Source organism: Buceros rhinoceros, unplaced genomic scaffold (genome assembly GCF_000710305.1).
Source record: "Buceros rhinoceros silvestris isolate BGI_N320 unplaced genomic scaffold, ASM71030v1 scaffold9984, whole genome shotgun sequence".
NCBI classification, from domain to species: Eukaryota; Metazoa; Chordata; class Aves; order Bucerotiformes; family Bucerotidae; genus Buceros; species Buceros rhinoceros.
The window spans coordinates 8,543-21,707 of record NW_010406490.1 but is presented as its reverse complement, the minus strand read 5'-3'; the positions used below and the strand labels follow the sequence as shown (position 1 = coordinate 21,707).

The 13,165-nt window shown below is 38.3% G+C and overlaps 1 protein-coding gene across 1 annotated transcript in view; it reads right to left on the bottom strand.

Annotated features, from left to right (window-relative positions):
• Window positions 1–13,165, bottom strand: part of CCDC93 (coiled-coil domain containing 93) — a gene marked incomplete at its 5' end in the record, with an annotated part of 47,124 nt that overhangs the window by 26,355 nt on the left and 7,604 nt on the right. The window contains 6 exons of the mRNA XM_010134107.1: window positions 910–960; window positions 1,441–1,533; window positions 2,943–2,982; window positions 6,075–6,175; window positions 10,128–10,184; window positions 11,568–11,666. Coding sequence (XP_010132409.1) covers window positions 910–960; window positions 1,441–1,533; window positions 2,943–2,982; window positions 6,075–6,175; window positions 10,128–10,184; window positions 11,568–11,666 — 441 coding nt within the window. The remainder of the gene's footprint in view (window positions 1–909; window positions 961–1,440; window positions 1,534–2,942; window positions 2,983–6,074; window positions 6,176–10,127; window positions 10,185–11,567; window positions 11,667–13,165) is intronic.

Genomic DNA, 13,165 nt, shown 5'->3' with positions numbered 1-13,165 from the left:
CCCCCCAAAAAAAAACCTTTGCTGATGAAATTTCTCATTTACAACCTTTTGAAAATCTGAATCCAAATTTCCTAAAAACTTACTTCTAATTGTATTCTGTATACTGCATTTTGCATGCACAGTAATAAAAGTCACCATTAGACCACGTTTGAGCCAAACTGTAACAATGGAGATGTGTGAAAGAATGTACCTTTCAAATCTGAAGTATGTACGAAAACAATCTTCAAGTGGAACTGAATTCTACAGTGTATTTCAACAGAAAGCACGTCAATCAACTTTTAGACTAGACTAATTACTACCTTTTCTTCTGTGATTTCAGCATAAACAGAAAAAACGTTTAACAACTGAAATTCTTCCCAGTCCTCTCACTCAGAAATTAAAATGTACAAATTTTCAAAATTACAACAGCCTACAAGATCCTTTATGTCATTAACTGCAACCAATTAAGAAAAGAAGATACGTATCCAGTATTTTATGTGTCTTGGACTAATGGTGTTGATTATAAATATTTATCAGTGCTTTGAAAAACACCTTGAAAGGCCTTTCCTTCCACTGTCCCCGGTGAAATGATTACACCTCCGAGTATCTTCATGAGATAAATAAACTAAGATCATACTGCGTCTTGGGTAGCTGCACTGTGATATCTTTCCCCTGAAATTCTCCTTGTAGAAACCTTTTGAAAGAGGCATTTATTTACATCGCTTTTATCATTTCAAGGCAAATGATGAAGTCATCAGCCTTGTAAAAATTAGTCTTCCTAATTCAACCACCTTTTCTTGCACTCCTTTCATGAAAATTTAAACGCAGTCATTCCAAGACTTCAGACTCATCGTTAACCAAATTTTAGGAATAACTGCTATAGCCAAGCACATTTTAAACAAAGCCGTACGAGTTTTTAATGCTGCTTACCTCTTCTGTTGCCATTGCAGCCATTCCAGTCATCAAAGTTTTAATACGAAGCTAGGGCAAAACATGAGAAATTACACATAACAATTTATCTTTCATAATTTAAGTAAGTTCTGCCTCGTGACAGGGACACCTGTTTACAATTAGGATCATATAACATGGATTTTAATGCATGTAATGGGACAGTAAAAATTAAAAATTAAAGAAGAGCTGGCTAAAGCTACTGAATTTAAGGAAAATATCTTCTAACAGTATATATATAACTCAGACTATTCAGCTCCCATTGTCAAGGCAAAATCAACCTTTTAAAAATGCTCAGATCACAAAACAAAAGTTGAATTGTTTGCTATTAAACTTCAACAAACATTTAATTTTGTTCATCAATTTCAGGTTCCATATTCTCCTGTGGGAAGCAACTCTCTCTCTTCAGCTAAACACGGAAATTTTCCTTCTTGCAGAAAATGACTAGGCAGCAGCAACTGCTGCCCTGCCCCCAGGTTAGTAACATCCACGCCTACTGTGTAGGTGACACACCTCTTCAGCAGCCTGAAGGTCATCTTCATCACAAGGCTCAGCTTTTCCTGCTGCTGCAAGCCCTGGAGGGAGTGCAATTTTTTTATCTTCAGCCTTTTAAAGAAAAATTACAACAATGTTATATGTAGTTCCAGTTTTCTAAAGGATTAAGAGAGACAGCAAAGAGTAAGTAGGAATACAGCTGTTCTGTTTTCACAAATACGTTTCAGCCACTGGAACATCCCACCAATTCATACCAGCAGAAATGTAACCCTCACTAATTTCACAAGTATTCCATCTCTTCAAAATAGGGTCTCTGCCTTGCTACGGACACATCCAGGGTAAAGATCCCTTATTCTGAACTCTACAAACCTCTTAATATAATTAAGTACCCCAGAATATGATGCCTGCTACATAGAAGAAAGCTGAAATATTTTCTTACATAAGTGATTTTTTATAACTTGATATTGGTGTAACAAACATACAACACAAGAGTGCCGAATTGCCTAGTTCAGTCAGAAGAATTTGTACCGCTAAACTAATGAGAACTGGTAACCGACGGACTCAATTTCTAGATTGCTCTTGCACTGCTAACCTGACTATTTAATCTTCCACTTCAGCCTTACTGGAGACTCAATTCACACCACAGACATGATGACCATCTAACATACAACATTCCAGAGTCAGTAATATTTTTGAAGAAACAAGATGGGCTGCATAAACATGACTGCAGCCTGGCAGTTACTTTGAGGGGAAAAAGAGGTATGCCTAGACTGGGAAACTTCTCCATTTGTAAAGACTAAATAAATTTGTATGTGGAATATTGAGACAATGAAGAAAGGCAACTGTAATATACTCAATGTATTGCTGGGTCCATGACCTGCTTAATGCATTTCTTCATTATCTCTGTCCGTAAAAAAAACTTGTAGCCAAAGTAATATCTGCACTGAAACAATAAAACTGCAAAAACTGTGACAAGGACATTTTATAATTCCATAATCATCAGAAGCACAGCAAGGATGCTATTTTTCAAAGGGCACTATGATTTATTTATGGCATGGTTTCTCTATCACATTAAATAACCTGTTATGTAATAAAACCTACAAAATTTCTTACCAAGCTGAATGGTTCTTTAAAAAGAAAAGGAAAAACTCTAACAATCACATCATGGAACTGTTAGTTAAAAGATACTCATGAAACACACAGGCTATGTCATTACTTCACAATGAAAAACAAGAAACCATCCAAATACCCTTTCTTCTAAGGGAAAAATGTCTGCAAAATGTGATATCTGAGTACAGACGAAGGAAATCCTTTAAAAAAGGAGATAGTAACCAACTGCATCTTTCAAAGCATGCAGACTTTCAGTTCCATTTAGCCATTTTTAAGAGATGGTAATAAGAGAAGTTGTAGCTGTTTATTCTGTTGTATTCCTGTAGGATCTAAGAGTAACCAGCGCTTCAACTAAAACAATGCAATTCCTCCCACATTTTGAGTATTTAATTATTAGTGTATTTTTTTACCTGTTCTGTTTTTCCTGCTTGTCTGCTAAATCCGTATCTCCTAAAAGAACAATGGTAACACAAAAAATATACATTGTTCTTTACAACATTCACAAATATATTAAGTTTCTATCAGTTTTCAACATAAGAAATACACCAAAAAGTGCATTCTATAACAAATCCAACAGCCAGGTTCACGTTAGTTTTGGAATGCTTCAAATAAACTAAATAAGCAGGTACTACAACATATTTACAGGATAATTTCAGGTCCATCTACTCCTTCCATCATGATTCGTGAATCTAGACTATTCATAAAATAGTCATGAAAAGCTCACGAAAGGAAAACCCAACGTTCTCTTTCCATTTGCAAGTTAATTCTGCACTATTAGCTATATACTAATGAATCCTGGAAAGGCCTCAGGAAATTGCCACTGCAATCTCTATGCCCAGAACCCATTCATGCTTGTGTGCTTTGATGAATCTCCAATTTCCTTCTGAAACACGGTGTTCAGGGCTTTAAATATATCCTCGAAAAACTTTTTGAAATCTGTTGTTTTTGAGGGAGAGGCAAAATTGACATTTGAGTTACTTGATTATTTTGGAAATATTATCTTGAAGAAAAAACAGGTAGAAAAGAAATTTGGGTGAGCGAGCAATCATCTTCAGTACTACAAAGCACTAAATCCAGAATGTATGCAGATAGGAAAGAAGTGATGTTCCTGATTGACTAACAGCTACGACAGTTTAATTCCTTAAGTACTGCAGAAGTGGGACGATTTATAAGCCTTTTATGTCTAAAAGTTAAGTGATGCTCAGCAGCAGTATCAATTGTCACCAGTCCTCCGTTTATTCAACACTCAACAGGTAAATTCAGTCATATTTTACTACAGCATAACCCCAAGTTTTCAAGAGTTCTCCAACATCAAGTTGTCTCTGCATTTTAAAGCTCAGCAGTACAAAGAATACTGCAGAGCACTACCCTTTCACCCAACACGCATAAAGCTGTATTAGTGTAGAAGCATTTATAAGTTTCTATTGCCATTATCGTATATGCGGTCTTGCTTTCTGCAGGACAATTTCATTCTCACATAGATAATTACATCCAAGAAATGAACTGCACCAGAGCAGCAATAACAAAAACTTCACCATCACTTGTAGCCACAGAGAATCCAGATGCCTCCCAGGCTTAACATTTCATGTCTGCTATAGGAACTGACTTTTTACTTTGATGAAAACTGCTAATATGCAAAGATGTGGTGATGAAAGCCCTTAGCTCACACAGACTATGGAGCCACGTGGAAAGATGCTCACTGGCACCACTGCACTCTCAAGTCAGACTCTGGTCAACCACATCCAAGCTCATTAGTGATAACTTCAAAGCTGGAGGCCACAGAATCAAAAAACAGTTTAGAGTAAGGCACAATCCCTGGCTCCATTTGGCATCTGGACATTGCAAGACCCTGTACTACTTGCTGGACTGAGAATATTAACTTCTGTGATTATTAGTGTGCTACTGATTATTAGGAGCCATTTTTATGATAACCAAGGGACATCTAGAAGGGAAAAAGAAATCCGCTAGTCATGGTTTTCCACGACTGCTATCTACACACGGTAGAAGAATGAAAGGCTCACTTCAACTGTTTGAATTCTACAAACATTCAACTCTGTCCCTAAATCTACCAAAAATTTACTCTTTGCCATTTTCAGCAGTGTTCTAGTTCACCTAACAGTGCTGTTAGTGGACAGTAATCCCTGCTGACCCCACAGATTTCTGTATGTATATGAGCCCCCGAACTCCTTAGCTTATCACTAGGTTCACAATACACATGCTATCATCTTCTTTAAGACTTTCGCTACCAAAATATACAAAGCACCTCTTTGTGTCTTGCTACTGCCATTTTCGCAGATGTTCTTTATTTTTGCACTATATCCAAAATAGTTTTCTGATCAGGAGTTTTATGCTTTGAGAAGCCATTAGGAAATCATTACCAGAACACATTCAAATCCTCTGCTCATTAGAGCAGCCAGTCATGTTGGGCTTTTAAATCAGCTTCCTATACTTCAGACAGCTGCACTGAACTCCAATGCTGGTTGAAGGAAGGAAGGAAGGGAAAAGTTCTATAGTTAACCATTTGTATATACAGTTTCTGCAATGTCAGAAGAGCTCTGCTGAGTAATAGGGCATCCAGACGTCTCCCAGTAGTTTCATTCCATTAGGAACACAGAGGATTTCACCTCACTTTAACAGAAAATAAGCTGACGAATGTTAATTCGTTCACACTGCCCTCACAAAACACCACTGTGAATCAAAGTGAAAGATTATAAGCAACCTGCAACCAGGAAACTAGCTGATTTCAACTGTGTGTCAAGAGAAATGTACAAAAAAGGGTAAAAGGAAAGCAATCAAAATACTGAAAGCAAAAAAACCCAAAACAACTTATGGCTTTGGGGGGAAAAGAAGCCACGAAGATACAAATTCAAATGTCATTTGCACTCACTAAGCATTAAGAGCTCAAACAGCAGACAAGCTGTCCACATCACTAAACTACAAAAAGAAAACTGCGAATAGAAACGAGAATCTCTGTCACATTATTTTTATGTGTGTGCAGAGCTCTCAGTACACCAGAGGGACCTCCAAAGGTAATGGGTAAGTGCAAACCTTGGTAACTTCATCTCTGTATGGAAGTTTCCAGGAAGTATGAAGACAAAGCACTAACTCCTGTTGTAGCAATCACATTAGAACTACAAAAAACAACTTTAACATCTTCAGCTCCTTTCCCCTGCCCCATTTTCTGGGAATTACTTGCCTTTAAAGAGGCAACATTGATTGACAGACACTACCTAGAAGCATCATGAATCTCAGCCGTTTTCATGGAGCAAAGAGCAAGTATGTTAAATAAAGAAGCCCTACTAGCAGCACGAAGGCAGAACTTTGGCTCCCACTGTACAAAACATTGTTCACACGTGTGAGGGCTGTCCAGTCCTCAGAGAATTTACAGGGTAAGCAAACAAAGTCTGAAACCAAACAAGAGTAAATCTGAAACTGTTTGATCCTCAAGTTGGGAAAAAATCCCCAACAACCCACATTTTATATAGAATGATTCTAAATTCACACAATGCACAACCCACAGACAGTTACATGAAGCCTTTCACCTGCCATATTCCAGAAGCGTAGCATGAACCTTTGACTCCTCATCTAGCAGTTCTTCAGCTCCCTTCTGCCGTTTGTATTTTCTCTGGGGTTTGTAAACCTCCTGTAAGACAGTGCATGAATTCATCATGTATTTTAGAAAAGCCTTTTGCAGTGTCTGAATTGTTAGCTGGAGTGCTACATACGTTTGCCTTCCAATTCAGTGTACTTAGCACATAAACATCCTTCGCTTCCTCTTTTTGGAATTACATGATAGAATCTTACTGACTATACTTCTCAACAATGTGCTGTAGGACTCATCTTTCCAGGTGTTAAAAAAAGCTCTAATCGGGTATTTAACACCAACTCCTACATCACAATTTCAAGAAGAATCAAAAATAACACAATCACCACCTTTTAAAAAAGGCTCTGTGATTTAGCTGGTAATGCCAGTGTCTAGAGATGTTACCTCCTCTGCGAGTTAGTTCTATTTTTAATCTCTTATTAAGATAATTAAATGCAATTTTTATCTATGCAATGACCACAGGTTACAATGGAATTAAAGTAGATTTTATTGCCATTTAAAATCATTCAATCTCATTCCATCCCTGCGTGATTATATAGCTGGACAACAGCCCATCAGGTAAAACAAGGATTCACAAGTACTGTTTTGCACTGATAGAGCATCTTCCAATTTACAAACAAAATGGAAACAAAAAGGACAGAGCCCCTAACCTCACTGTTGATACAGACACAACTGTTACAGTACTGTAAATATGCCTAATATTAAAGTACTATTTTTCCTCCTCCTTCCATATAGGTCAACTATACCACTATAAAAGTCTATATAGCAACATTAAAAAAAAAAAAGCACAAAACAAATCCAAAAACCAAGCCAATTAAAAAATAATCATGAGATCCTCGGCTTTCCCCAAATCAGAAATTGGAGTGAAGACAACACTCATTTTGACTGGAATTATTTTTGCTGTTTGTTTGGCGAAAGATTAGAGGGCATCTAGTCAGCAATGCAACATTTCTGTTCCTGCCATAAAGATTTGTAAGTTAATTGAAGTCCAGTATTTAATGCTATCCTGCTCAGAAGGATACTGGGGAAAAAAAAAAAAACAAACCCACAAAAACCTCCATGTGATCTCAGATTTTTTTTTTTAATCCAACTGATATTTTTTAAAAAAAAGTGTCCCCCTCAATCCATTAGATGACATTTTCTCTTCTCCTTTTTCTGAAAAGAAATTCCAGCCCTCATCACAGCACAGAAAACTTCATCACCACCACCAAATAATCAGCATCAAAAAGGAACACACACCCCCTTCTCTCTTCCGCTCTGTGTTATATTAACGTATTTTAAATCTTATGAAGGCCAGGCTCAGAAAGCTTGGAACACACACATTACAAAAACCAAACTGGAAATCAAAGGGTGGGTTTTCCACACACACATTTAACTTCAGAAAAATCTTATTCACATGGGACGAAAGATTCAATACAAGAAGTTGCAAAGATTCTAAAAGAAAATGAATGAGGAAAATGATTTTTTGCTTGATCTGACTTGTACAACACAAACTATTATTTTCAACAAGCAATTTCTGCACCACAACATTGCAAAAATAGCTTTCATTCTTTTTCAAAGACATGCAGTCCTAAAGTAGATTTCAAACAAGTGAAAACAAACCATATTCCTTGGCAAGTTTCTCTTCCATTTGTCAGTCACCCTTTGCAATTTTTCTGGATTTCTAATCTCCATTTCTGTCATCTTTGTTTCCAGCTATTAAATCTTGCTACATTTTTGACTGTCACATCAAAAAGCTTTTTACAATCAAGAATCTCTCACAAAATGTACTTTCACACCTACCGAAAAGCAATGTAAGTCATAGAAGTAATTACAGCTTTTACGACGGCATTCTATATTATACCTGTGCTATATAAAGTGTAGGCATCATACCATAAACAGTCTTGGCATCCGATAATGGAGTAGCTGAACAAAACCACTGCGAGATAATCGCAATTCACGAGACAGTCACCCTTCAGCAGCAGCAGTTCTTATTCCAATAACCATTACTGATATTTAATATTCCCTATTCTAACTTTAAGCCTGATTGTGACCATAAATCTCATGTACCCATCTCACTGAGAAGAGACGGGCAGGTCCTTAGACCAGAGTAATACTAATGAATTCAGACAACAGACTAATCTTTCACACTTGCTGGCTCTCTTTTAGGAAAGAGGATTTCTCTTCCAGTTCCAATGCACCATGATTTAAAGGTGACCCACAAAAGAGCCTTCATCTAACAGCCACCTTCTCCTTCTTCCAGTTCCTATGGATAGATTGGAAAGCTTCTGTATTTTCTCCCCTAAAAATTCACTGTGTGTTCTTCTAGGCCACACACAGGCCTTGATGCTTTAACAGATCTCTTGAACTAATCCTTCACTAAGAAGATATAATCCTGACAGAGCTCCTATATTTAAGGAAGAGGTGTTTATCTAATGATACCCTGAGAAGTGAGGAAGAAATGTCATCTATCATGAAGATAACACCTAAAAACGAGAGATCTGTGATTCAGAGGAGAAGACAGAATACACCTTGATCAGCCCTCCAGATAGATCCAAACTGAGGAGAGGAGCTAGCATGCTCAAAGGCAGGAGAGCTATGCAGAGACATTTAGGCAGACTAGCTGAATGGTGCAAAAGACCACCAAACTTTTAAGCCTGAACCTTGTTTTACTTGCTTTCCATTACCTGCTTCATTCTTAGACAAATTTAAAGGGTTATACAGGTGCACAAACAAACTAAGAATCCCCATTCACCAGGGGAGCTAAATTGTAAAACGGAAAACAGAGCTCACTGGAAAGACAAGTATTGCTGGTTGGAGTAAAAGACTCCGCTAACAATTAAAAAACCCAACCAAACCATGGGGAACAGTTAGAGACTGTAATTGAAACTTTCAAAGCAAGAGTAATTATTCAAATAGATTAACAAGGGATTTGTACTGGTCATCATCTGGAGACTTTCATAGCAATGTTTTTCTATAAACATACACTGTAATTCAACCCCATATACTATGTTCCGCAGAATTCAGGTTGTTATTATGGAAAATTAGCTACCTCCAAAACATGACAAGACTTTGGCAGGTCCATTCTGCAAGCTATCATACAGCTCGTTATGCTGGTGCTTAACACCTCTATCTGTGGACGAAGAGTTTAGGGCATCTGGCTAGAGCTATGTGAAATAGCACTGATCTCCTCAGAAGAGTGGGGCTTCACTATTTACTGGGGAGCCTTTGCAAGTGTCCCATTCAAGGCATACCCAGATTTCTCATCCCTTCTCAAATGCTGGCCTGTGATATTATCAAGATGGTCCAAAAAAGTGGTGAACTGACAGTCCCAACCAAACTGGGAAATTAGAGAGAAAGCAAGGACAGAAACTCGAGGCACTAGTTAGGCATCTGAATTCAAGTATGAGGCAGTGACTAGCCTGCATATTTTATGTGTCACTCCTGATGACACCTGTCGAACAAGCTTTCAAAAAAATCATAGCCTGAGTTAGATGGTCTGCATCTGAAGAGGGAGAACACAAGCAATATCACGTTTCCCAACCAACATCTGCTACCTGAAGAAAACATTTCCGAAATAGGGTGTGTATTTTCAGAGCTAATTACAAGAAGTAAAAAAGTTCTGAAATGCAGACATTTAAATTGAGGAGATGATTGTTATTTTGATTAATTTCAAGATAAACAGTCCAGCTGCGAAGAGCTTCAAACAAACAGTTTGCTGGGGGTTTAATAGCCTGTAGGCTACCTTGTGACTCGTCTTTGATAGCAGGGAACTCCACACTCTGTGCAACCAGCTGATAGGGTTTATCTGCTCATACAGTGTACCCATAAAAGGTTTTCAATCTGATATGTTGGTATTTGAGACCTGTTCTAAGATTGACGCTCAACATGTAACTTAACTGGGACCTTCTCATGAGAAAACCCAGGACTGGCTGCATTAAACAGAACTATCCACCACCATTTCATTACTAAAACCACCTGCTTCTTGATCATAAACATCTAACATACTTACACAGATATCAGTAACAGTTTTGATAGCCTTCTCTTTTCTTTGCATAAATTCATCATCCTGCAAGACAGTAATGGAGGCAATTAAAAATACTAGGAATGGAGATAAATCTCAGCCATTCTAATGAGCTTGGCAAAGTTGTCAGTTTCTAACAAGGTGCCCAATTATTTGGTGAAATGTCAGTGATTTCCTCTAACACAGAAGTAACATTTCCTTTGCTCATCAGAGAGGAAGGTAGGTCTTTATAACTGTATCCAGATCAGCAGGCTTCCTCCTCTCTGCTTACACGGTACCCGAGATAAATGCAATCCCAGCCCAATACCAGGACCTCCTATGAAGAAATTAAGTTGGGATGGGCTTAACGTGGAAAAGATAAATTTCCCCTACTGTTATTTTAGTTTCTAAGCATTAAAAATAATCCAAAAACCCCAAACAAAATCCAAACCACACCAAGCTAATCAAATCTGTCTGTCTTTCACAATACTAAAGACATCTACCTTTAATGCTGTTACTGAATTAAGAGACAAAACTTGGGTTCTGTATTTTAAATATGGAATTCCCTTGGGACATTCATGAACAGAATTGATGTTTCTGCACTATAAGCACAAAGCCAAGCTCGTGCCAGCTCTCCTCCTACACCAAGGAAGCTTCCTATCATTACTGCAGAACAGGAAGGAGAGAGGATCACAACGCCATTCTAAGCACATGACTTCAAAATGGGCAGCCTTCGGCTATTATCAGGAGAAGGAATGTGGTGAAGGTATCTCAAACAGTGCAAAATTACTCTTATCACTACACTTCTAGATAAAGCCGCACCTCCCACTCCTCCGGGAGTCATATTTTGCTGAGACAAATACATTTTATTTTAACCCAAAGCTGGCCCTGTCTGTTATTCCCCAAGTTCACTTTCTGAATTAAGTTTTTTAGGAATCTGGCTTTTCAAGAACAAATGTTGGGGTTTGGATACAGGGCGACAAGAACTGACTTTGATCGCTCTAAAACAAAGCCCTAGTCGTAGAGCATTAACAGCCTATCAATTCTCATTTAGCTAGATGAGCTTCTCCAGAGCATGGCCAGTGTTTTTGAACACGTTTCGGGCAATGTAGCTCCAGTCACACAGTTAGGCTGGATACACTGCACAGAGCTCTACGACTACTCCAGAAGTGAGCCACCTGGCAAGCCAGTCTGACTGAGAAGGACAAAATACTGCACAAAAACTAAGGTGACTATTAAGCACAAGTTAACCAGTATCTATGAGCTCTCTGTCACAACAAGGTCTTAGTTTTTTGCCAGCTGAATTTGTACGTGGATTCCTCTAGGACAGATTAACAAAACGATAGCAAAGGCAACTTGTATACTGTGCTGATTTCAGAGCTGTGAAGCTGGTACCGCACCTGAGCATCTGACATGTTATAACAGAAACAACAACTGGCATGACCTTACCTCTGGTAGTCTGTGAGTTTTTTGAAACTGTGATATAGAGTAAGAACGGATATAGTCTCCCATTTCTTCCTTTGTTTCTATTGCACGTTTCACCAGCCACTGAAAAAAAGAAGTAAGTTTTCTCAGTGGAAAGGGGAAGAACAGCAGCAGCAAAGTACTGCATAGTTATTTTTAATATATAATAAAAGCTAAAAGCACATTTTAAGCAGACAAACAAAAACATTTATTTGTAAACGTGGTAACTCAGGGACTTTTTCCTAATAAAACAATTCAGCATTAGCTATTTTACAAACTTCACATTTGCTCTTCTATGTAATAAAAAGCTCAGAAGAGCAATCAGATAATGCATAGGCTGTGAAACCATATGGCTTTTCTTATAATCAAAGTTATGTATACAAACTTAAATATTCTTCATCCTGTTGAACTGTATTGAACGATACAACCCTTAGTGCACTATAAGGGTTTACACTACAGTGGGATTCAATAGTCCAAAGAAGATCAAACTGCCTTCCCTTATAAGCTCCTTGGAGCAAAGGCTGGTATTCCACACCTCACGCCCCCCCAAGAAAAACGCTGTTCTGAAAGTTATTTGTAGATAGTGTATTATAAAATTAGTTATTTTGTTGCATGATTTCCCTTTTAATTAGCTTGCAGTGTAACTTCTCGTGTACTGAATTGCTTTTACATTCCAATTAACTTCTTAAAGTAAGCATGGAAAGAAAGTTCTAAGGCAAATTTCAAATATTAGAAATTTAGTTGAAAAATTAATTCACAAACGAAATCATATGAAATCTTGGAGCATAAGCAAAGTTCATGGGAATTTTGCCACACAAATTTCTGTAATCTGAATACTGTATCTTCAATAAAATCATTCCAAAAAGGCAAATGAAGAATATGGAATAGAATTGGATGGAATAAAATAAATATGGAATAGAAGTGGTGGATGTAGGCTACTTTCAAGATGCAAGCTAAAAGAATAATGTTTAAGCATAATAAAAAAAATAACCACCCCCCCAAAAAAAACCCATAAAGTATACTCCTAAAAATCTGAGAACAAAAGTCTACATCCTAGCAGAAGAGAACTACTACTTAACCTAAAAACACGTTCTCATGGCTTGGCTTCGCAAACGAAGATCTGGGAAGGGCTTTCCCCACGCTCACTGCAAGCGATGAGTGCACCCTTCAAGCATGCGCGGTGGATTTTTTAGGTGAGGCGCAGCGTGCACAGAACTGGCTCCACCCTTTACACCTGAGGTTCATCTGCCAGGGCCTAGCGAGCTTGGATGGTGACAGCGAAGTCCTCAGGTCATCAGTTTGGTTAGAGTATCCTTCTCTTAGATGATGGATGAGCCTTACAAGGCTAAACGAGCTCCATCTGCCCGGGTTTGGAGTCCGGGCAACCATCCTAGGAGAAGGACAGCTCTAAGGCTAGTGAGCTCATCCTGCCCGTGGACACACTTTGTCTGACCTTTCAGCTGAGACCTGTTTGGCTTGGGAGAACCTACCGGAGGCACATGCCACCACCAGCACAGCTCTCAACCTCACAAGGGCACACAAGCTCCTTCCCCACGGCAAGGGGGTGCCCATGAAAGAGTCGC